This window comes from Chinchilla lanigera, unplaced genomic scaffold (genome assembly GCF_000276665.1).
Source record: "Chinchilla lanigera isolate Chin_1 unplaced genomic scaffold, ChiLan1.0 scaffold00046, whole genome shotgun sequence".
Lineage (NCBI taxonomy): Eukaryota > Metazoa > Chordata > Mammalia > Rodentia > Chinchillidae > Chinchilla > Chinchilla lanigera.
In genome coordinates this window covers 16,142,311-16,167,072 of record NW_004955447.1, presented here as the reverse complement: position 1 = coordinate 16,167,072, position 24,762 = coordinate 16,142,311, and the positions used below count along the sequence as shown (strand labels likewise).

The following is a 24,762-nucleotide window of genomic DNA, read 5'->3' as shown; positions in this document are numbered from 1 at the left end:
GCACATCACCACCCCTGTCCTCAAGGCCTGCTCAGTTTACCTTACTCTGTCAGAGGGTAGGAGCCTTCAGAGAGTTTGTCATTAAAACAACCCAGACTGAATTCATCCTCCTTTCACTTTAGAAATAATTTCAAGAAGTTGAACTTGTTGAATATCCACTGATTATTATAGTTACACAGAGATGTCAAATTAGAGCCTTCCTGCTGATGCAATTTATGTTTTTCCTGATTATGTTCAGACTCTTGGTATAAGTATGAATAAAATTTTGGGGCTAGTTTCCTCTTGTAATTTTCTGGTTTTTGTATCTGAAGTAAAGATTTGGAGCTAAAAACCTATATTGATTTTACTCATGTTTTGGCTTCCCTATCCACAGGGTGTTTCTCCTTTTCATCGTGTCCCTCTGGCCCTAAAAAAGAGAGCAGAGCTTTCCTTTCTTTGTTAAAAACTCCTCATTTTGTCCATTCCAGTTCACACGGTCACTGGAAATCCCACAACAGGTATAATAACTTGCAGTCCCATTGGCAGGAATGCTTCAACCAGGATCCACTCTTAGACCACTTTGGATTTCTGGAGCCTGGACCGAAGCCGTCTTTCAGACCCCTGCGCTCAGTGAAGCAGAAACTGGTGGTCCCGCGCCCTCCGCTGCCAGGCCCTGCTGGCCACCCCACTGCCTGCAGGTGGAAGGGGTGGTCCGGCGATCACTGTGGAAGTCTTTCCTGGCTGGACATAGTGTCTGCATCTTCCTCTCCTGTTCAGATTCTCTCCCCTTTTAGCAAATGTTCGCTGCATCTCAGAGGCAGCTCCCAAGGGTTGTGAGGATTAAAAAGAGTGCCGCGAATCTCTGAGGCCTTTCAGCAGTCTGACATATGGTTGCTTCTCTTTTTTTTTTCCTGCAGCAAAACCAGAAATCCTGACTTACGACAGGCTCACGAATGGCACTCTCCAGTGTGTGGCAGCGGGATTCCCGGAGCCCACAATAGATTGGTATTTTTGTCCAGGAACGGAGCAGAGGTGAGATGATTATTTTTGGCGCTGCTTAAAATGCAGAAGGGAAGGACTGCAATTCAGCTGAATTTCAAATGTGTTTTCAGATTTTTTTTTTAATAAAAAGCTTTGTTTTGATTATTATCGTTTTTTATCCATGTGGCTTTTTAAGGGAGGAATAATGACCATGTTTTTCCTGATAGACATTAATTTTGTTTGCTGAAAAATGATTGCTGAATGACTTCTCTATTTTGGTGGTTATCTTTTTGGATTTATCATGCAATTTCTAGCCTGCAGGTAGATAAAGCAATTTTCCAGGCCAGAGTAATTAGATTTCCATTCTGTACACAGGAGGCAATGTGTGTGGGAAACGTGGCTGTAGTTATCATGAAAAAATTACCTCACAAGTTAATTGCCAAGTTACCAAAAAGTAATGATCGCGCAATTACAGTACGCATATGGCGTTTGTAAGCAACGGGTGTTAAAAGGCTTTCTCCTTGATTAGGTGCGCAGGCCCTGAACGGAGAGCATCTGGCATTGTGCGGCTTCTCCCTCACCGTCCACACCTAAGCCTTAAACTGTCCTTTCACGTTACCTGAAGACGAAAATGGGGTCAGCGTTGCTGTTTTTATCCGTCAAACGCTGTTCGGTGCTCCGGCTTTAAAAGCCCAGTTTAACATTAGAACTGAATGGTCAGGGCGCTAGTAGAAATTTTATCTTTCATGGAATAGACCTTTTTACGATACCATGTCAGAAGAGGTTACGTAGGATTATTGTTTAGGGAGGAGCTTTAGCAGAATGTTTTCTCTAGGGGAGTTAGAGGGAGGGTCCAGGACCCCCAGCGAGGTAGCCCAGCAGTCCCGTCCTGCGTGGAGCGCTGACATGGGGGCCACCCTGTGCTGGTCTGGTGAACGGCGCGTCCCTGGTCTCTGCCTGCAGTAGCCTGTGTTCCTGCGTGCGGAGAGTCGGTCAGGGTCAGGACCGCCGTGTGTGCTGTAGGTGTTACAGAGGGAATGGGGCGTAGCCCGGCACTGAACACAGTGCAGTCAGAGTTTGGCCTTTGCCACTATATTTGTAACAGTACTGGAGACTGAACCCAGGGCACCTGTGCTGAGCTGCATCCTCAGCCTATTTTCAGTGTTTTCTTAGTCAATTTTGAGAGAGGATCTCACTAAGTCACTCAGTTGCCAAGGCTGGGTTTGAACTTGGGATCCTTCTGCCTCAGCCTCCCAGAATGTTGAGATTCCAGGCGTGTACCACCATGGCCAGCTTGCCCGGCTCTTGGAATAGACAGAATGGGCATGTTTAAGTCAAGTTTCAAACCCACATCTGGCTCTAAAACTTCTCCCTCTTTCTTCCCTTCTGCAGGACTTTGCAGCTTTCTCAGGGCCATGGAAGTACTCAGACTCCAGTGGCTTTCCAAGAGGGAATTATTACTGATTGTGAAATTTTAACTTTGTTGTAAACATATGTCAGATCCGAGGCGTTTCGTGTGTTTGTTTCCCTGAAATAACCCTGCCCCGTTCTTTTCTCTTCCTAGATGTTCTAATTCCGTCCAACCAGTGGACGTCCAGGTTCAGAACCCCTCTGTGCCACCATTCGGAAAGCTCCTGGTGCAGAGCTCCGTAGATTCTAGCATGTTCCGGCACAATGGCACTGTTGAGTGTAAGGCTTCCAACGATGTGGGCAAGATTTCTGCCTACTTTAACTTTGCATTTAAAGGTAACAACAAAGGTATATTTCTTTTTACTCCAATTTAAGGGGATATCAGGCTTTGTTTGTCATGTCCATCACGCCTAAGTCCATTTCAACATTAGCCATGTCATTTCTGGTAAACCTCCATCACGCCATACTGTCATCCAACTCACTGAATTTCATTCTGTACTACTTCGTTAATGAAGCTGATGCTTTTTCAGAGTAATTTTAACCATGTTTCTTTACATATTTTATGTGTGTGTACACCCACGCGTGTACGTGTCTCTCTAATCATATATTCATAATTGTCTCCACTGGAAAGGGGTTGGGAGTAAATAACAGAATATACTTACCTTATGCTCAAGCATAATTACTGAAGTTTAAAATTTAAACTCAGTTGTACATTTCAGTTATTTAAAATGAGTTGACTTTGCCAGACACTGAATCAGAAAGTTCACACTGACCTTGTCGGTGTGCTAGCAAACAGTTTGTGTACAATGTGCTTTATGAGTGATTACTTCCTTCAGCATAAATTAAATGATCCTTAAGAGAAATTGATGAACTGGTATAAAGTTAAAAGACAAACCTGGCACTTAAAATTTTAGAGCTCAGTTTTTTGTAGTCTGTCAAATTTTTTTTTTTTTTTAATTGACAAAACTGGCAAAAAGTAGTATTTTCTCAACTTTTTAGTAATGAGGGGAAGAATGTTACATTTTTGTATATTATTGATTTTTTTCTGGACAGGGCATAGAAAGGATACTTTAAATAGTGCTTTTTCTTAGTTGTGAAAGACATGTATGCTCAGCGTAGGAAATTTTGAAAACAAAAGGAGAAACACAAACTGTTCATAAAGGAAGCTTAACGTTGTCTAAGATAGGTTTTTGAAGGGGAAAGCCCGTTCAGATCTTGTCTTTCATTGAAACACAGCATAAAATTATTTATGTGCTACAGAAATTTAAACTTCTCCGTCATCTTGCTGGGGGCGGATTTTGATTCGTTTGATATCCAGAGTCAGTAGTGATCACGCATCCCATGTAGGCTGAGAGATGGGAGGAGGGTCCATCAGAGTAGCTGGCTGGACCAAAGACCCTGTCTCGCTAGTAACGTGTGGTTCCCTCTTCTCTTCCGTTTTAGAGCAAACCCATCCCCACACCCTGTTCACCCCACTGCTGATTGGTTTTGTGATCACAGCTGGTCTGATGTGCATCATTGTGATGATTCTCACCTACAAGTACTTACAGGTAATCATCAATTTGTTCCTTCCCCCGGGTGCTGTAGTGGCGGAGCGTTCATCATTAAAAGGTGATCTGTCTGTTTTTCTCCCCAGAAGCCCATGTATGAAGTGCAGTGGAAGGTTGTCGAGGAGATAAATGGAAACAATTATGTTTACATAGACCCAACACAACTTCCTTACGATCACAAGTGGGAGTTTCCGAGAAACAGGCTGAGCTTTGGTCAGTACGCGGCAGGGGCTTTCCACACGGCCTCGCTGTGTGCGCGGAACAGTGCTTTTAGGGAACTCTGCTGGCTTTCTTCGTGCTGTTGCACCTGAAACATGTTTGCTGTGAAATTTCAGAGACCTTAGCAGGGCTGGCGGAGGGAGCATTACAGGGAAATGTCTCCAGAGACACTTGTCTTGAATTCCTTTGTGGAGGTTGAGGCTTGAGTTCCAGGGCCACCTCTGACCTTGCTGTCCTCCTTTCTAAAGGGAAGACCTTGGGTGCTGGCGCCTTTGGGAAGGTTGTGGAGGCCACTGCGTACGGCTTGATTAAATCAGATGCGGCCATGACTGTCGCTGTCAAGATGCTGAAACGTGAGTGTCTCTGCGCTGGGGGATGTGCCTAGTACCTGTTGCCAAATTTGGTTTATTTTGCTAACCTAAGCCATTTCCAATTTCAGCAAGCGCCCATTTAACGGAGCGAGAGGCCCTCATGTCTGAGCTCAAGGTCCTGAGTTACCTCGGGAACCACATGAACATCGTGAATCTCCTCGGAGCGTGCACTGTGGGAGGTGAGGCTGCGCCCCACCGGCCTTCGGTTAGGTCAGGCTACCAAAACAGGAGCATATCACAGTATGCGGACTGTGCTTCATGATAAACCGCTTGCAAGACTTTCATCCAGACTTTTGTTCCCTGGCGCTCGGTTCTGTGTTCCTCATTGTTCGTGAGAACATACATTTTATCATTTCTGTGTTCTAGGAACCTTCCAAGTCTGTTTATTTTGAAATATGTCATTATCCCTGTAGACTGTCACTGCCCACCATGCTGTGGAATGTGAGAACCACTTCCTTCTCTCTGAGGGTTCTGGTGTTCGTTCCCACCCGCTCAGGACTCCCCACCTCCTCCTACCCTCTCAGTGACCTGTGTTCTGTTCTCTCCACAAGTGAGCAAACGTATATCTGCCTTTCTGTGCCTGGCCTACTACTATCCTGACTCAGTCACTACACACTGAAACATGCATTGGACACTATAATAGTGCGCCCCATGAATAAGTGCAGGTATTCTGTGTCGATAAGAGAAACATTTGGGAATTTATAGTGAAAGCATAAGTGAGTGACCAAGTTGATGAATGATGACACGACTTTTAAAGAAGAAGGTGGATTTTACTTTTGTCATCCTGTAAAAAATGCTCAGGACATAGACTAGTTACCAGCAAATACGTTACATCAAAAGCATCAGTCTTCTGAATGTCCCAGCTCAACCGGCAGAATTTTATCAATTTGTATTGCTGGATCATATTTAGTCAATAAAGAGCTAACATTCATTTGCATACTGCGATTTAAAATAGGCTCCCAAGTCACCCCATTCTCAAATACACAGCAAATGAAGTAAGCATTTCACTTCTGTAAGAATCATTTTCTGATCCTGAAGTCTTAGTCAAGGTTCCATTGAGGATGTCTCTGCTGCTTTTGGAAGATGTGTAAGATGAGTTGCTCCTGGAGATCTGCAGAGATCACGGGAAAGTTGGCAGGTCTAGGTAAAGCTGTAAAAACAGCCCCCACAAATCCAGAAGTGACACTTCGCCGGATCATGAATTGTTCATGAGGCAGTTTCTACCCGAGGCAGTTCGTTGCCTGATAACTTCAGAACTGTTTTAAGCGTTTGGAGCACCGGAATCCTCTTCCACTGGTAGCACTCCGACAGAACATGGGTCGTTTCAGGATTTTGCCTGTCTTCCAGTCTGGTCTCAGCTGGCTAATCCACGTGCCCGATTTCCCTACTCTGCTGCAGTCTGCGCTCCTCATTTCCATAACAACGTTCGCAAAAGTGAGCTGTGAAGCCCTGCCACAGACAGAAGTGAATCAAGGGTTCTCGCGGGAAGCGTGGTCATAGAACCTTTGAAAGGAGTGACTTCGGTCTGCAAAGCCAGCTCTCCTGCCTGGCTCCTAGCATGTCTGTCCCTTAGAGATTCAGGCTGAGGGAGGAGGACCACAAGTTTGAGTCTAGTCCAGGGCAACTTAGTGACCTAACAAGACCCTGTCTTAAAAAAGGGCTAGGCACATAAGGCCCCTGGGCTCAATCCCCAGTGCCGAGGGTATACCTCAGTGGCACAGCGCCTGCCTGGCAAGCGTGAGGTCCTGAGTTCAATTCCCAGTACCCCCCTAAAAAAGAAGAAAGGAAGAAGGCAGGAAGGAAGGAAAGAAAAGGAAGCAAGGAAGGAAGGGTTAGGTAAATGGGACTTTCTTACTTAATTTTGCCCTGTCTGATGCTTCTTTTTCAAGTGATGTTAATAGAATTGTATTAGGACATTCACTGAAGCTGAATGTTAGCAGTCACGATCACCTCTGGGTATTTTTGCAGGAGATCGGCGTCTCTACAGTTTATATCTCACCTCTTGTTAATCTGTTCTTATATCCTTGCAGGGCCCACCCTGGTCATTACAGAATATTGTTGCTATGGTGATCTTTTGAATTTTTTGAGAAGAAAACGTGATTCATTTATTTGCTCAAAGCAGGAGGATCAGGCAGAAGCAGCACTTTATAAGAACCTTTTGCATCCAAAGGAGTCTTCCTGGTAAGACTGCATAAACAGTCAGCTGCTGACAGGCAGTTCGTGGGGTCATAAGGGTTTGCAATCAAGGCCGATTCTTTAAAAAATGAACCGAGGTACTCTGAGGTGTGAAATCAGAATTATTAAATTATTTAAATGTGATTAACTGTTTAGGAAGTTCAAATAGTGTTTTTAAAGATTCAAATCATGTTACACTTCGATGTTTGCTTTTTAAAAATACGCATTTTTTTCCCTTAGCCTTAGTTCTGTGCAATCTGATACTTCTGTACCTATTTCTTTTATCATGGGTCTATTTACATGTATACTGCGGAATGCAGTCTTAGTGTATCTTTCTGGTCTTTTGAGGGAGGGTTTCACTGTGTGGTCCAGGATGCCCTTGAACTCGTGGCAGTCCTGCCTCAGCCTCCCAAGGTGTCAGCATGCCCAGCTGCCCCGTGCATCTTTACAGTGAGAACCTTTACAGGCAAGGTGCTAAAGGCGGTCAAGTTGTTACCGTAAAGTCCTTTAAGACAAGTAGCAAAGAGTGTTGAACACACTGGTACATGTAAGCTTTTGCCGTCATGCTCTCAATTGTTCCTCTACACCTGCCTCCCCTTTAGTTTATCATGCTGGAGAGACATAGCTCTCTGGCACAGTTGTAAAAAATCCTCAGCCTTATTTTCATCTCTTCGTCACCGGTGCCATTCTAAGGTTGAACATGTAAGAGCTTCAGGTTCCTTGGTTTACAGCCAGAGCAGACGGACGCCTTCTCTGTCTCCCCTTGCCTGTTCTTTCTTTCCGAAGGCTGCTAATATCTACCATTTAAGATTTCCTAGGCTAGTTGCTCTGCAGTCGTGCCCGGTCCCTCTTAAAATTGACTCCGGTGGTAGAGCACATGCTCAGCATACGAGAGGCCCAGGACCAAAATAAATAAGGAAATAGGAATTCCACTCTGTATCCTCCGTGTGTGAGATGGGAAGGCCTCGTCTCCCGATTCCTAAACGTTAGGCCCACAAGGAGACCTCAGTGAATATTATTGATGGGCGATTACTTTTTAAAGCCGTTTTTCATACCTCTGGCTAAAATTTAAAACCCCAGGTGAAGCTTTTTATTTTTATCCTTTTTAGACTGTAGGTTTCAGTGGTGTAAAGTGGTAGTAAAATACTGTAACAGCTACCCTTTGTTAGTTTCTGGCGCGTACTCTTCTGTGTGTGAAGACTTGAACCTTGGCCCTCTATGTATTTTTTAACTTTCAAAAATAATGGCCTGAATTGTTCAGTCTTGCGTGGCATTCATTCTGTGCCTTGGGATCCCATATGGGTTGGAGTCCCCAGCACGCTCTGAAGGAGGTTGTTGTCATGGTGTTTCTATGCTAATCAGAAGCAGGAAGTACTAGAAATCTTGAAGAGTCTCCAGCCAAATGTTGCAGATTCAAGAGGTCCAGATGGTTCAGAAAATCATCCAAATTATTGGTGTTTATCTGAACCAAACTTGGTTTTTTTAAACCTCCTTCCATCAGTCGCTATATGTCAACGATCTCTCCCTCAGCACATCTTGGAAGCTCTTGTCCTTTTTGTCTTTTGTCTCGTCTCTGTGCGGGCTCATTCAGAGTTTGGAGTAGCGCGAAGTAGTGTCTTTGGCTCTCTGCTTCTTGTTAAAAACCCGCCAGATCTAGGGACGGGGCAGTTCTAACCCGAGTCCCACCGAAAGGACACCTCGTTCCTGGGGGTAGGACCCTCCTATGCAATATTAAAAACTTACGTTTTACAGAACGTTGTTTTCTAAGCTCTTCAGTGCGTGTCACGTTGCCTTTCGCGGAAGCAGCCTGTCTTGCTCACAGGGGCCCCTGGGCCGCCCCACCTCATCCCTGCTCTAGTCGGCAGTGACCTGACGGCTCCTCCTCTCTCCCAGCAGTGACAGTGCCAGTGAGTACATGGACATGAAGCCTGGAGTTTCTTACGTTGTCCCAAACAAGGCAGACAAAAGGAGGTCGGCTAGAATAGGTGGGTACCCCGCAGGAGCCGCGCTCGCAGAGCTTCCGTCGTACGCTGTGCCGTAGAGGGCCATTCTCCACAGAGTCCCTCTGTGGCAAAGCCAAGGGTCGGTGCTCTTACGGCTTACCACTGGCTGCTGGGTCTGGAGCATGTATTTTTGTATCTGGGCGTCTTCATGTGTGCTTGGGGATTTAAAAAAAATTCACTATCTCTCTGCCCTAAGAAGTTGATGACCCAGCCCAAGAGTGTTGACCATTGTTTTATATTTGAGTGTTGACTGTTGATTTTATGACTCAGATCCTTCTTTCCTCAACACTGGGGAAGCGAGTGCCTTGCACGTTCACATCAGTCTTTGGTGTGGTCATCACGAGCGTCTCACTAACCCTGAAGGTTTAATTGCTGTGAACATCCCTCTCCTCCTGGCAGGCTCATACATAGAAAGGGACGTGACTCCCGCCACCATGGAGGATGATGAGCTGGCCCTGGACCTAGAAGACCTGCTGAGCTTTTCTTACCAGGTGGCAAAGGGCATGGCTTTCCTTGCTTCGAAGAACGTAAGTGAGAGTGATTCTCAGAAGAGTCTTTTTTTTTTTTTTTAATACAGAACAGAGTACTTTAGAGCCCTAGTTAGAATGCAGAGTGTCATTTGGAAGTGTGGTAACCAAAGGCAGAGGAAATTCAGTTTCTTCATGTTCCAACTTCTGTCTCTTTGGAATTCCTGTTCTAATTTATAAGCTTTAAAGTGCAAACCTGTCTAAATGAGCTTTCCATGAATATTCTTTTATATGCAGTGAATTCATTTAAAACTTTTAGCTTTAGGATATAGGATATGCTTCTAGAAAACAGATAACATTTTATCAGCAAAAGCCGGTGTGTACCTCGTAGTAGCTACGTGTGGTGAAGCGTATAGTTGGGTTTTATTGACGTTAGACCCTAAATGTTAACACATACGGCTTATGAGTTATCAGGAGATAGGGGTTGCAGAGAATACTAAGGGGGAAAGGATGGGGATTGGAAGAAAATGATGATACCAAAGCAAGGAACATGGGTTGTGGGAGGATGAGAGGAATTCTCTGGGAAGTAGGGCTAACTGAGGTGAACGAGGGCACATCACTGGTGACATTTGCAAACAATTACCAAACTAAAACGGGGTGTAGGATGGCTGAAATAAAGACCATTTTCCTGTGTCCTTGGGAGATGTCAAATTGAAGTTGTGAAGACATTTTAGGAACTCTTTGAAAGGACGCTCAAAGACATGCATACGAAATAGATTTTCCTTTGAAAAACACCCCAATTTGACTATTTATAATATATTTTCCTATGAATGAAAGCATTGCTGAGAAAGGGGAGCGGCGTTTATTAGAATCGATTTTGAAAGTGATTGCAGTAATTAGGGTCCTGACAATGTGAAACACAAAATGTGAATGTCATCCCAGGCGTAATTTTGATTCTTATTTTTGGTGCGCTGAGTACTTTACACGTAAAACAAAAGTTTTGGGTTTTCTATAATAAAAACAACATTTTCAGAATTAAAAATAGTTTTCATTCTTTGAAAGTTAAAATGACTTAAATGGCTCTTTTTTCTCCCTCAACCAAACAGTGCATTCACAGGGACCTGGCAGCCCGAAATATCCTCCTCACTCACGGTCGGGTCACAAAGATTTGTGATTTCGGTCTCGCCAGAGACATCAAGAATGATTCTAATTATGTGGTTAAAGGAAACGTGAGTACCCATTCTCTGTCTGACAGTTGTGCAAAGGATTTTCAGTCTCAAGTTTTGATAAAATGGTTTTCTATGATTTTCATAATGCAGATCCTACCTTGAAATATCGTGTATTTTAGCAGTCAAATTAAGTATACTTCAGCAAAATTTGCATGGAATGCTGAACATTACGACTACTAGCGTTTGATAATGCCAGAATTCGTAATTCTAATTGTGTAATTACGGGGCATGTAAAGGAAACAGAAATAGCCTTAATTTTCATTATAGCCTGAGAATAGCAGTGAACTCGATTTTGCCGAAGTGTAACAAATGCAGACCTGAAGGTCACAGCAGGAGAATGTTTTGGAGATTGACAAACTATATGAAAATGATTTGAAATCTAAGGAGCATGTTTGAAATTAGCTATGTAGAATGTTGGATCTAATCAACTGAGGCTTTTAAGTAGATTCATAAGTAATAATTGGTTTGCAGAACATAGCGAATTTTTTCCAAATGTTTTATTTTATGGCCAAGTTGCATTGTATCCTCCAAACAAAGCTGTGTCTTAGAATGCAGTGTCTTCCCATTATAATAGCTGCAGAGACGGAGGCACAGTATATTTTAGTGATTTTTATCTGAGATGAGATGAGTCATAGAGACTGACAGCGAAGCTCATGGTTTTTAGAGCAGTGTCCGCTGGCAGGGGAGACCGCAAACTTCCTGCGTGGATACACTCCTCTGCCTACCCGTTCAGGCCTGTTCGTACAGTCCAGATTTAGTCCTGGAGGAGAGGTTTGTGTCCCTTACAATAACGTAATGTTTTCTCCGTCACTGTGGCATCTCTGTTGGTAGACTCTGCTTGACTCGGTTTTGTGTAAGAATTGCCGGGCTTACCTCCTGACCTGAGCGTGCGTTTCTGAAAAGGCTCATCCAGACCAGGTGTTATCATAGGGGGACTGATAAAACCAACTTCCTTCCATTCTGGTTCCGTAGTTAAGAAAATGTGGTGCACTCTTCCAGCCCCTAACTATGGCAAAGGACGAAAGAGGGGAGATAGTGACCTCTGGGCTTAGTCTTGCAGAGTTAAAATATAACCTTATCATTTCATGGCTGCGTGATATTTGGCAAGAATTAATCCAACTCCTTCACATCTTACTTTTTCTCCTCTTGGGAATAATGCTGGCACCTGCCTCGTAAAGTTGTTGTGAAGTTTAAACTAGCTACTGTATGTCAAGAGCTTCAAATGATAGCAGGCATATTCTTATTATCCTTCCTGGATGCCTTGTGTGAATCTAAATAATCACAACAATCCTTATGCCACAGCTTCTTTTTTGTTTGTTTGTTTGTTTTCCGGTACTGGGAATAGAACTCACGACCTTGCGCTTGCCAGGCAGGTGCTGTGCCGCTCAGTAAATCCCCAGCCCCTGCTACAGCTTCTCAGTGACTTGTTAATGTAATTGACAACGGTGGATTAGGCCCTGCCAAACCTTTAGATTGTGGACTTTGCAGCTGAGCTAACCAATCGCAGATATCCCTCTCACCAGGTTACTGGGTAAAGAATTTCAGAAACAAGTTAAGAACAAGGAGACGGCACAACTTATCCCTGCCTCCACATCAGCGTCACAGTCATTGGAGATTTTCGTGTTGGCTCAGGGTCTCTGAAAGTGCTTTCACATTGCACGAGGTCTTAGTCATCTTTAGGCGGTGGGCCTTTTCACGGTCTAGGGAAGCCCCCAGATCCCTTGTCTGAACACTGTGTTAAATGTGCAGTTTTTATTGTTTTTTTTTGTTTTGGGGGTTTTCTGAGATTGGGTCTCCCCGTGTAACTCAGGCTGCCCCCAAACTTGTGATTTTCCTACTTCATCTTCCCAGGTGCTGGGGTGAGAGTGTGCACCAGTGTTATGTAGGGTTACCAAGAAAAGCAGTTACGCTGGATCACAGTTACTAAATTTTAAAAAATAAATTCTGTACATCAGTATATGTGCTTCTCTATTACACGGAGGAACATATTCTAAACACTACTGTAATTTCAAAGTCGTGGTGAATAGACATATTGTTTTAGGACGCCTGTAAACACTGGAATAGGATTTGAAGATACCTACTTATAGCTGCGGTAGGCAAAATCACAGGCACTGCTAATGGTGTGGTCTTCATTTGTAATTTTCTTTTTTCAAAAGCGAGACCTCACTGAGAAGTTATTGACAATAGGGAGACATGCTTTACCTTCCAGGTGTGCGTTCAGCCCTGGTTCAAGCCGCCCGTAGTGTTCAGGTTAACAGCCCCATTTTGAGATTCAACACAGAATCTGGGGAGAGAGGTTGGAAAGCTTATATTTTTTGAGCTTCCTAAAATAACTAAGTTTAGAAAAAACTCTTTTCCCAGATTTTAATCCTAAACGGATTAAGAGGATTGATTTGGCTTTTTGTGGTAGATTAATATCCAGAAATCCAGACTGTCTGTAAGAGGAGTCGTCGCAGAAGTTGGCTTGACTTCAGTGCTGAGCGGGAAATAACGAAGGGCAGCTGTGGGATGTGTGCCCTCACTCTGCTGCCTACCACCCCAACGGACATGGTCACCGCTCAGCGTACTGAGCTCTCGGGGTGCTGGCTGGCTTTTCCGGTGTTAGAGAGTCAGGCAGTGCTGAGCATTTTACCCGCCTCACCTCTCATGCCATAACACAGCTCATGGAATTGGAAGTATTATTTTTGTTCTAGGCGTTTCCAGTATACTAGTGAGGGATGGTTTGGATTGCATATGACAGAAACCTAAAGTAGAAGACCAGAGATTGAAGGCCAGGGTTGGTATAGAAGTTGCCTGGAGTGCTGAGGACCAGTTCCTTACGCCTTTCCACGTTTTGCCGTTCCTGGGTGTAATTCTTGTCTTCACAGCCCAGGCTGACCACAGGGAGCCCATCGGGCATTACATGCACAAGGCAGAGTGAAGGAAAGGGCACTCCAAACCAGACAGCAGAGGCCACACGCCTTCTGTATTTTAAGGAGGTTTCCCTAGAGCCCACAAACACAACTGAGCGGCCCGGTCACATGGCTACAGCTAGCTGCAGAGCAGGCTGGGAAATGTAGTCTTAATTATGGAAGGCCGTTTTTCTATTACTAAGGAAGAGGAGGAATGCATTCAATGGCAGCTAAATACACTGTAAATCTCGACATCACTCAAGGCCATTTTTGAGCCCAGAGTGTGGCCCTCTGAACTCTGTGTCCTTAATCACCATGTTATGCTTACTGAATGTCCCCACATTTGTGTGCTTGTTTATTTGCTTGTTTATTGTTCTTTGAAACAGGGTCTTGCTTTGTAGTGCAGGCTGGCCTTGAACTCATTATGTAGCCCAGGTTGGCCTCGAACCCATGGCGATCCTCCTGCCTCAGCCTCGCAGGTGCTGGGATTGCAGGCGTGCACCCCCATGCCCAGCTGTGTTCTGTATAATGGGACCGTGAGCCATCCACTTCAGAAGCCGCAGGGCTGTTCTGCCGTCAGGTGGATGAAGGTCTTGTGAGATGTCCTCGGTTCTCACCCTCAACCTAGCAGCAGGAGCAACAAGCGTAGGGGTGTGCCCGTTCTCTTCCCGAAGCTTCTCCGCTAACATGGCTGCACCTGTGTGCTTCCCTCCTAGGCCCGGCTGCCTGTGAAGTGGATGGCACCAGAAAGCATCTTCAACTGCGTGTACACCTTTGAAAGTGACGTCTGGTCCTACGGGATTTTTCTGTGGGAGCTCTTCTCCTTAGGTACTGGAGACACCCTCGTTAGACTCAGAGCATCCGCGGTTTGCATTGGTGCCCCGCTTGCTTGTCGTTTCTGACCGATTTGTCTCCTGTCTGCCGTAGGAAGCAGCCCCTACCCAGGAATGCCGGTTGATTCCAAGTTCTACAAGATGATCAAGGAAGGGTTCCGGATGCTCAGCCCCGAGCACGCACCTGCTGAAATGTGAGGGCTAGAGAGGATATTTTTCTTCAGATAACGGTTTCCCCTTTTGGTTTTCATTTTAAAGACAGAAACCCAGATGTTGAGGGTTTTCGCTAGTGCAGTTTGAAATGTCACTTGGTTCCTTTTGTGACACCCTGATCAAATGTCATTGCTGTAGTTTTTTTTTTTCATGATCTCTTTTTGCCAAGAATATGGAAAGTTTTGACAGAATCTCTGCAGCGTTTTATCATGTGCCCGGGGCTGTGAGGAAGTTGTCGCGGGACAGGCACTGGGGCAGGTCAAGGGCATCCAGGAGTGACAGTGGCTCTCCTTTGGCAGGTATGACATAATGAAGACTTGCTGGGATGCCGATCCTCTAAAACGGCCAACATTCAAGCAGATTGTCCAGCTCATTGAGAAGCAGATTTCTGACAGCACCAATCACGTGAGTACCTGGCCGGGGCCGGAATCTCCCTTCATCTGCGTCCCGGTGTGTGGTCCTCAGGATGTAAGGCTGATGACCCTGTCTCTCCACTTCTGTCCTTGGTCTGGGTTGTAAATTGAGCTTCAGAGGAGGTGACTAGAACGTCTTTCTGCTCAGCCCTCCTTTCTGAGCCAGACAAGGCTGCTCATGGGGGGTGGGGAGGAGGGCTTTGTGCTCAGAAGTATGCAAGGGAAAGTTCCCACGAGGACTCACTGTGCTTCTCTTCAGCCCTGCGTGCCGATCATGGGGTTGGGGTGCTGTCCCCTCCCCGGCCGGGGCCGCTTGCCCCTGGGAGGACTGGTGTGCTGTGAGCCGGAATCAAAGGCAGCTTGTTACTGCGGTGAAGTCCGCCTGCTCTTCACAGAGGCGTAGCCAGCACGTGGCGACAGCCGCTATGGCCACAAGCCACAGAGAAGCCGGAGGAGGGGTGTTAAGTTGGGAGGTCCCTCCCAGTGATTTGGAGAGCGAGGGATGAAAGCGCACATCTATTATTTCCTCCCCTGCTTCTAAGGAAGAATTAATGACCCTTACTTTGATTTGGATTTTTATAAGCTGCTTTTTTTCTGGGCTGTGTGCTTGGAGCGTTCTGTAATAGCTCACCACTGCACTGCACTTCTGGGTTACAGCTTGCTCTGCGGGGTGTCAGGGTGTATTGCAGGGGAAACAGTGTTTTCCACCAAATGCTTTCATTCCCAGATGAAGGCCCCTCGAAGAGCCATGGGCTTCTCAGCAGACCACACCAGCAGTTGGGGTACAGTTGGCCATAGGGATTTGTGAAACTTCCCAGTGGGTTGGACAGTGCTTGTCCCCAAATGGGTCCCCTCAGAAGAGCGAGGCTTGCAGGTGTTCGGCTGCCACTTCTTGTGTAAAGTGATTTCCTTGGGGGAAACGAGTGAAGCAAAGCTTGTGTTTGTTTCATCCTTACGATGTGAGTCTTATCACCAAGGTCTTGTAATCGCTTCTCTGCTCGAGTCCTTGTCTGTTACTTGCGATTCTGAAGCTGCGTGCCCCCGGCTGCTGCGTTTGTGGTACAGATAACTGTATTAATTGTGGCCTTGTTTTCCCAGATTTACTCCAACTTGGCCAACTGCGCCCCCAACCCAGAGAACCCCGTGGTGGTGGACCACTCCGTGCGGGTCAATTCGGTCGGCAGCAGCGCCTCCTCCACACAGCCGCTCCTTGTGCACGAGGATGTGTGAGCGGGAGGACCATGGCAGGCGTCCCCTGCAGGAGCGGTCCCTGTTCTTCTGACTCCGTGCTGGTTACTGGGTTTTCCTCCGACTTGCATCCTGTGCCGGGGTGGTGGGCCCCCACTGCAACCCTGTCTTTCTGAGCACACTTTAGTGGCTGGTGATTTTCTTGTCATTGGCCACCAACCCGCGGGACTGTACATATTCCCCAAAGCAAAGTAGCTCCTACTGTACACAGAGAAAAAATTCTGATCTAGAGAAAGGGAGGGTGGGGCGGGGTGGGGTAGATGCCCAGATTTCTTTCCGATGCTTCTCCAGTTCTGTCTGAAAAGTATGGTTGGTTGTTTATTTGAATAAATAGAAGTACTCGCCTTTGGCCTACAGAAAGGATCCAGGATGGTAGGAAGATGCATCAATCTGTGTGTGGGAAATAGAACATGGTTAGAATAAAGGACACAAGGATGAAGATCTGGGTTTCAGAAATCTAACATTTCATGCTGAGAATGAGACCTAGGCCAAGAAAAAGTGCCCCTGAACCTGAAATAAAGACACTGCTGTGGACCACTGCATGAGCTTCTGCATACCTGACCTGGTGTTTAGATAGAATTTGCTGTCAGCAGTTGAGTTGGAGAAGAGGCCTCCCTCGCCAGCATCTGTATATACTCATCTGTAGCTCGCACGTGTCCGTCCGTCGGAGGGGAGCCCACGGGCTGAGTTTCTGAGTACAACCCTGGTGTGACGTCCGCCGTGTGCAGGAATAGATGGAGCCATACAAATTTGAGGGAAACAGTTAATACTGCTTTTTGTTTTTTTAAGGAAAGAATCCAGCCGCCAAGCATAGTCCGAACAGAAACCTTCTCTTTTAGCCAATGAACTTGCCCTCTCGATTGTCCAGAGCGAGCCTGTCAGCTTCAGGATAGCATTGTACTAATGGATTTGATGCTGTTTGAAGACGACACTGGTTTACCACGTGGTTCTGCAGTGCTGTCTCGTTTGGATTCTTGTGTAGCGGGAAGTAGAAGTTAGATTCAGCCTTCCTTGCAGACATGTCCTGGACGTCGGGCCAGTTCTCATATGAGTGTGTGTGCGTGTGCGTGTGCATGTGGAGGCGTGTTTGAGGGGATGCTTTTCCCCTGAGTCCAACAGGCTCCTTCGATACCCAAGAACTAACTTGGCTTTCGTCACCAGCCTTGCGTCTCTGCATATAGCTGCCTAGAACAGCTTACCAAAAGCTCGCGTAGAGGCTTGTCAGAAGTGGGGTGCTTAGGGCCCTACCTATTGCATTCCCTGCACATTTAAGGCACTCTGTTATCTATACTTAACATACTGTACCCATTCCTTAGACCTTACGTAATACTACCGTTCCACTGAAACGTATGTAAGTGTTACCCTTTAGGCTGTGGCCTGGATGTTGTTCTTGGTAGTTTACCTTCTTTCTCCCCGTCTCCTCCTTGCTGCCTAACTTAAGAGGTGAATGTGTACATGGCAAGGTCTGTGTGTTGTCTTGCCTCATTCAGGTCTGTGGCCCGCACAGTTTCCCTTATCCGTCCCTTAGATTACCTTTAGAGCAGTCTGCCCATGAATCTGGAAGTAACCATTTGCACTGGAGTTGGATACTCTGCACCTTTCCAAAGGTAACAGGTTTGGGGGTTGTGTTGTCACGTAGAAGATTGTTCCCGTTTGCCATACTTCGTCTGAGAAATTCCTTTGTGTTCCTCTTGACTTTAATTATAGGAAGAAAAGTTAATTGTAGATGTCTAGGTACTTCAGGGGCACTTCATTGAGAGTTTTGTCTTAGATATCCTTGAAAGTTTATATTTTTATAATTTTTTTTACATCTGATGTTATTTTGCAGTTGCTTAATGTTTGAAATTATTTTGTGGCTTTTTTGTAAATATTGAAATGTAGCAATAATGTCTTTTGAATATTCCCAAGCCCATGAGTCCTTGAAAATATTTTTTATATATACAGTAACTTTATGTGTAAATATATAAGCGGTGCAAGCTTAAAGGATGTTGTGTTTTCATGTGGTTTTTCCTGATATGTTGTCCAATTGTTGACAGTTCTGAAGAATTCTAATAAAAATGTAAATATATAAATCAAATGAGATTTTTTTTTTCTTTCTTAAAGTGCATTCACCCTTGCAAAAATTCTGTACCAGTTCATAGAAAATACATTTAGGACTATCAAATCATACTAGGATTTATGTGTTTGAAGATTTGATAGATATTTCTTGAAATTTTTATTGTGCATTACATGTTGTCATTCTTTATACCCTAGGGTCTTTATTTAAATTGAAAAATTAAAGTAGTAAACATTTTGAGAATTTGCACATAGCTACGATTATTAAGTTGATTCTTGGGAAATGACTATTTTTGTTGGCAAAATAGCAATTTTCATGTGGTCCAATCTGATGTACCTGTCAGGTTTCCTAAAAGAGACTGTCTAAAAATTAACTTGGAACAGTAAAGTGGTGGCCAAGGTTGACAGCAGTACCAAAAAAGCGGTTTATATTCTTACTGTCTTGGGTTTTGAAGAGAAACAGTTTCACCATGAACTATTCCTGTTCTGTCCTCAGTCTCCCCTCGTATTGGCTTCTGGGGTAGCGTTAATTTCCGTCACTTCCTGGAAGGTGGTGCATTGTGCCTCCGAGTTAGGTGCTGTCCTGTGGCTGGAGCATCTTGCAAGACCAGAAGGTTCTGTCCAGAATTTTGGAATGCGGACAGACACTGAGTTCCCCCGCATCTTACACTCTGTAACCCGACTGGGAAAGGGTTGGGCACCCAACCACCATCAGTGTGTCTTACGGACGTGACATCTGCACCCTCAGAAGTGTCTCCTGCAAAGAGGGAGAGGGGCTGAAAGGTGACCTGGGATGAAGAATTACCCTTTCCAGATCAGGAAGGGTCCATGTGCCCAGGGGTGTACCCAGTAATGGGGGAAAAACGTACATTTCAATCAGGAGGCTGCTGTTTTATTACAGACAGGAACAAATGCTGATTGATCACAAAAGTCCTCCAAATGTTTGCACCATCATTTAAGGGTGTGTGTATGTGTGTGTGTGCACGTGTGTGTGCAAAATCCTGTTAGAAGCATGTGATCAGTCCTTCTTGACCCGGATTTTCATTGCAAAGTAGTACTGGGGGCTTGGTGTCCAGGCTCAGAGTGGAGTCCAGTTCTGGCGCCAGCCCTATCTGCCACTTACCATTACTCTCAAAACCTCAGAGCTATAATAGTGATGCCTGTCACAGTACAGTGTGATGTAGGGCTCTCGAGACCTACATAGTACTCAAAGAATAGTAGCTTTCTGCACACCTGTAATCCCAGCACTCTGGGAGGCAGAAGACTCGGAGTTTGAGTCCAACCTGGACAACTTAGTGACTTACTGAAATCGAGTCTCAAACAAAATTTTACAGTAAAAACAGATGGTACCTTCCTTCAAAAGGGCAGACTTATTGGGGATTTGGGGTTGGGGGTAAACGGACCAAAAATAATTGAGGTACATGCATGTACCAATTTCCCAAAACGTGACTATTCAGTGTTGCAAACATACATTAATGAAAACCTTACAAAGGGCTGGAGGTGCAGATCAGTGCAAAGGCCCTGATACAATCGCTGGAATCACCACTGCCCATAAGGTAGCTTTCCTTCTGGTTACTTAAGTAGGAAAAATGAACAGTACTCCAATGCTGGCGCCCCCACGTAGAATTATGTAGTCAGGTACTGCGGCCTACTGTTTATCTCCTAAAGGCAAACGGCACTGTACTGGTGTGCCGTGGAGATGACTTTGCTGAGGTGATGACGTGCTCTTGAAGGTTTCGGTGTTTTAGCCAGGAATGGAAGCTTCCTGTGTTCTTCCTTCAGCCTTTCTTCCGGGGTTCCGAGCCATGAGTGCACCCCCACGCTCCTCCGCTTCCCTTCTCAGCCTTTGTATTGTCTTTTCCAACAGACCGCTGTTTTCAGGGTAGTGGAATCATCTCAGTTGGAAGTGGCCTCTGAGTTCCCAGAGCATTCCATACTTACTAAGCCCTTACAACTGCTTCTGCCAGGTACTGTAGTTGTGTTCGCGCCTGTCCTCTTTCCCACCCCTACTCTAGCCAGACCATTTCACGGTAGCTTCTTCAGCTGTGGATTACCTCCAGTGTGGCAGACCGGTGGTACGCGTGCTGCGGTGGGCTGTTTGTATCACTGACAGATCAAAAGCTTCGCCATCGCTGGTACACACTCAGAGGTAAAAATTCATTAAGATTTGCCTCAGTTTGCTTAGCAGTACATAGAACCAGAACTTGCATTCAGACCTGCCTCTGCGTTTCACCAAGGGCCCTCCCACGTCCCTGTCTGCCTGAAACATCACACTCACCCCAGGGCTCATCCCCTGAGCCTCAGTGCCTCGGGGCTGTGGGCCTCATCCAGGGAGCCATGTGCATCAGCCGGCTTGGCTGAGGAGAGGCTGCCCTGCCATTCTTAAGGGATGACCGAGTTGCTATGTTCTTGACGTACAGGGGTTCCTCACTACCAGCGCCCCTGAAGTGGTTACTTAGTCCTTGAGTGCTTAATTAGTACTTTGGAAGAAATAAACGTTCTGTCAGCTGGGAGAAGGTGGCTCCAGGAAGGAGAAAACTCAAGGACAGAGAAGCTTACAAAGATAGCTTCACTTCACACTCGGGGATGGAAGGGAGGCTTTGGGAGAAGAGAACAGGGGAAGAGGGCGGGGGCGGTTTCCTCGGGCAGGACCCCGAGAAGGGTCCAGTATTGATGAAAGACACCAATCCACAGATTCAAGAAGCTTAAATATGATAAAATACAAGAAATTCACACATGGGCGTATCACAGTGAAACTTTAAAGACCAGGAGAAATAGCAACAATGAAAGCCAGAAGAGCGAGCGAGTGTGCTGACGTGTTACTGAGGTCTGCACAGCTGCTCGCGGTTATCAGATGTAAAGAAGAGGGTTGGGTGGGGAAGCTTAGGCAGCAAGGGGAAATGGCGGACATGCTCCTCGTGTCCCAGAACTGGGAAGAGGAGCTGAAGTTGCCTGGCAGAGACCCCTGGACCTAAGGTGCTACCCGGGCTGGGCCTTGGAGGGGCTCCACAGAGCAGCACCTGTGAGGGGAAGGGCGCCACCAGAGAGCTCTGGGACCACCTTCAGCTGGGCAGGCTTCCCGCGAACATAGAGGAAGGAAACGCGGTTTGCTACAGTAGGGCTGCCGTGCTTCACCCAGCCGCCAGAAGTTTGACTCACAGTTCTGCAGGCTGGAAAGCCAAGGCCGGTGTGGCACATGGGTCCTCCTCAGGGTTGTCAGGGGATATGTTTCAAGCCTTTCTTCCATTTCTGGCAGGTCACTGTCAATCTTTGACTATCCTGGGCTTGTAGATCTCCACCTTCACCTTCACGCGGTGCTGGGTATCTGTGTCTATGTCCCCCTTTGTGTAAGGACACCAGTCATGTTGGGCCCGGGTTCACATTACTGTATTGTGACCTCACCTTTACAGATTACCCATGTAGAGATCTTATTTCTAAAGAGGGTTACATCATAGAGTACCAGACTTTATGGTTAGAACTTCAGCATAGGAATTCGGGAGGGACACAATTCAAACCATAGACTAAAGGTCTCACCTATGTATCATGTTGAATGACCTGGTCCTCATCAGAGTACAAAAACCAGCTCTCAAAAAAATTGAAGGACCTCAAAAGTGCCCATTTTATAGCATCGTTTTAAATTGTATCTGAAATTCAAATTTAACTTGATGCCCTTTAGTTTGTTTGCTAAAGGGGTAAACCTTGTTTGGATTTTTGAGACTGTAAATTTTGATTAAAGGAGTGCACTTAATCATTGGATATTCAAGACCTAGTGTAATGGAAGAAATGCACAATATCTGTGATAGTAAAATACAGAGGAGGAGCTCTTGTGAAGGCCTGTTGATTGCAGATCCCATTAGTTTTTGCTGTCTAAATTATTTCATCTTCATCCTTTTTTTTCTTTTTTTTTTTTTTTGATGCCAGGAATCAAACTCAGGACCTTGTGCTTGCCAGGCAGGCACTGTGCCACTGAGCTACATCCCCAGCTTCATCTTTGTTCTTAGAAACTATTCTCGCTAGATATGTAACTCAGAATGGGGGCTATATTGTTCACTGCATTTACTCTCACTCTCTATGGCTTTCACTATTGCTGTTTCTCCTGGTCTTTCAAGTTTCACTATGATTTCCTAACTGAGTTTCTTTGTATTTTACCTTCTTTGAACTTCTTGAATCTATGGATTGGTGTCTTTCATCGATACTGGAAAGTTCTCAGTTATTTTCAATTGCCTCTGCCCCATGCTATTCCTCCTTTTCCTCCGGGACTCCAGCGTATCTTAGACCCTCTCGGCCCACCCTCCATTACTCTAACTCTGTCTTTTGTGTTTACTTTCTTTTTGACTTTCTATGCTGCGTACAAGATAATTTCTGTCCTTTGTATTACCCAACCCCCACTTCAATTCCTGCTGAGGGAGAATTTTTTAGCACTTTCCTTGACTTGTCATGGAATCTGCCATTCCAACTGTACACTCAGTGCTTTATCATGCAACCCTCTGCACAATCCAGTTTTAGAACACTGCTATGACTCTACAAATTGCCCTCATGCCAATTATCTAAAGTATTCAGGTAATTTTAGTTAATTACTTTTCTTGCCCCCTGAGATTACACCACATACTTGACTCTTACAGCACAAACACATTCTCTCATTAACTTTCTCTAGTATCTTCCTTAATGTTTTGGTCATCTAAACAATTGATAGGTTGCCTTGTTTGGATAATTATCAGTGACAATGATAGCTATAATTTATGTAATGCCTACTGTGTACCTGTATCTGTTGTTTTGCTGTATTATCTTACTTAAGCCCCATGACTACTTTGGAAGTATGTATTATCTGTCTCCACTTGAACATAAGAAGCCTTTGTCTCTGGGAAGCTTGCTAGCTTCCCCTAAACTTGATAGCTCTAAGCAATGCAGTTGAGTGGCAATCTCTAGTGTGACTCCTGAATCCTAGGATTTTATTTATTTGCTCGTTTTGCCATGCTAGAGATCCAGCCCAGAGCCTCTTGCATTCCAGACAAGCTCTCACCATTTGGCTACACCCCCAGCCCAACCCTAGGTCCTTAAGACAGGAGCTTCATCAATCTCATTGATACATGAGTAACCCTTTTATTATCATTTGCCCAGCATTGGGTGATCTTTTATCCACTTCAAAAGTACAAGAAAAACTCATGAAATCAAACCAACCACTTTATTGCTTATTGCCAAGCCCCCCAAGATGTTGGTAAGATCGTGACTGAAGTTAAAGCTAATGTGAAGGCCCGGAATTTCCTGTTGATTTCATGCATTCATGATCTGCTTTCTGTCTTCTGAGTAACACGCGAACTTCCCCTGTTCCCCAGAAACACCTCTCCCTCTGTGTTTCAAAGAACAACCTTGTCCATTTGAGCTCGGGAATAAAAATGTCCCCCATTGACAGAGGGCTATGGGATCTGGTGGGTACAGAGGAGCCCTAGTCAGGGTGAAGCAGGAATTTCAGATCAATGCCAGTATAAGTGAAAACACCACCTTTCTGTCACTTCAACAGTTGTTACTGTTGGTTATAAATTAACAAGCTGTTGCCCATATGTCTCCTCCACTGTCGGTTCCACTGCTGTTGGTTAAATGCAGCTTTTATGATGTGGGTTCTTCTACGTTGGGTTTAACCTCCCAAGCGCTGGGTCCTCCGGGTAAGTGCTCCTGGCTGAAATAAACATTCTCCAGTGGCTCGCCTGTGGGTCTCCATCAGTGGCTGGCTTTGAAGTGTGCGTGCTTTTTCGAGCACATCAGCAGGACTGTGGTGTGTTTTATGAGACTGACCTTTTTCTTTGTGGTCTGTGGCTTAGCAGTTTCTCTTGTTCTATTGCAAATGAAAAATGAGGACAGGCAAAAGGATTTTCTTCATGGCTGCTGGTCTGAGGATATGAACAGGCATTCTAGAGCAGCTGAAAACCCTGTGTATGCACACGACGGTGCCTGGCCCGAGCGCCAAACCTCCCTCATACTACTGCTGGCTCCTAATTTGGGTGTATTTTACTTATATCACATGTGTGGTGTAGAACACTGGCATGGGTGAACTGACTCCCTTTACTGCTCCAGCCAGCTATTCTACTCAGCACAATAGGATGTGATAATAATTTTCATTTGGTGAGCTAATCAATTAGCAACTACATGGAGTAGCAGATTTTAGACAGGTTCCATGAGCAAAGAATGCTATAGTTGATTAGTTATGTCTGCCTGGACACAGGGATGGGGCATTGTATCATGTGAGCTAACTCTTCCAGAACACCTCTCATCTAGCACTTATCATGTTCTCAGTGTTTTCCAGACATGAATCTGATCTTTTCAATAACTATATACAATAGTTATTATTACATAGATCAGAAATTAACAGAGATGAAGTCAACTTGCTCAAGATCACAGAGCTAGTATGTGGTCAAGGCAGGATATGAATCCAGGAAGTTTTAGTTTCAGAGTTTGGGTCCTGAACCACTGTGTCAACTCTGTGTCTTTTCCTATTTCAGTCGAGACGTATGACCTGGATAACCCAGGCTCCCAGTTGCTCCTGGCCTAAGACACAGAAGGGAGTGCTTTCTACCACAGTGCTTACTGGACATGAGCTTCGTAGGACTCCCTTGCTCTTCTTTTTCCCCAGGTAGAAAAGGATTTAGAGTCCTGGCCTTGCCAAACAGGAAGTCTTAACAAACAGACAGAAAAAGATGAAGTCCTGACATCAAATAGACACTCCGAGCACA

The 24,762-nt window shown here is 45.3% G+C and overlaps 1 protein-coding gene across 3 annotated transcripts in view; it reads left to right on the top strand.

Moving 5' to 3' along the window:
- Kit (v-kit Hardy-Zuckerman 4 feline sarcoma viral oncogene homolog) overlaps positions 1-18,059 on the top strand; it is a 77,138-nt gene extending 59,079 nt beyond the window's left edge. For 2 of the 3 annotated variants that reach the window (XM_013518572.1, XM_013518575.1), the window contains exons 8-21: positions 897-1,011; positions 2,525-2,718; positions 3,814-3,920; positions 4,007-4,133; positions 4,388-4,492; positions 4,579-4,689; positions 6,541-6,691; positions 8,579-8,670; positions 9,088-9,215; positions 10,262-10,384; positions 13,992-14,103; positions 14,203-14,302; positions 14,621-14,726; positions 15,833-18,059. In XM_013518572.1, coding sequence (XP_013374026.1) covers positions 897-1,011; positions 2,525-2,718; positions 3,814-3,920; positions 4,007-4,133; positions 4,388-4,492; positions 4,579-4,689; positions 6,541-6,691; positions 8,579-8,670; positions 9,088-9,215; positions 10,262-10,384; positions 13,992-14,103; positions 14,203-14,302; positions 14,621-14,726; positions 15,833-15,964 — 1,703 coding nt within the window. In that variant the 3' untranslated portion in view covers positions 15,965-18,059. The remainder of the gene's footprint in view (positions 1-896; positions 1,012-2,524; positions 2,719-3,813; positions 3,921-4,006; positions 4,134-4,387; positions 4,493-4,578; positions 4,690-6,540; positions 6,692-8,578; positions 8,671-9,087; positions 9,216-10,261; positions 10,385-13,991; positions 14,104-14,202; positions 14,303-14,620; positions 14,727-15,832) is intronic. The other variant, XM_013518573.1, reaches the window with a different exon arrangement.
- Positions 18,060-24,762: the final 6,703 nt, after the last annotated feature.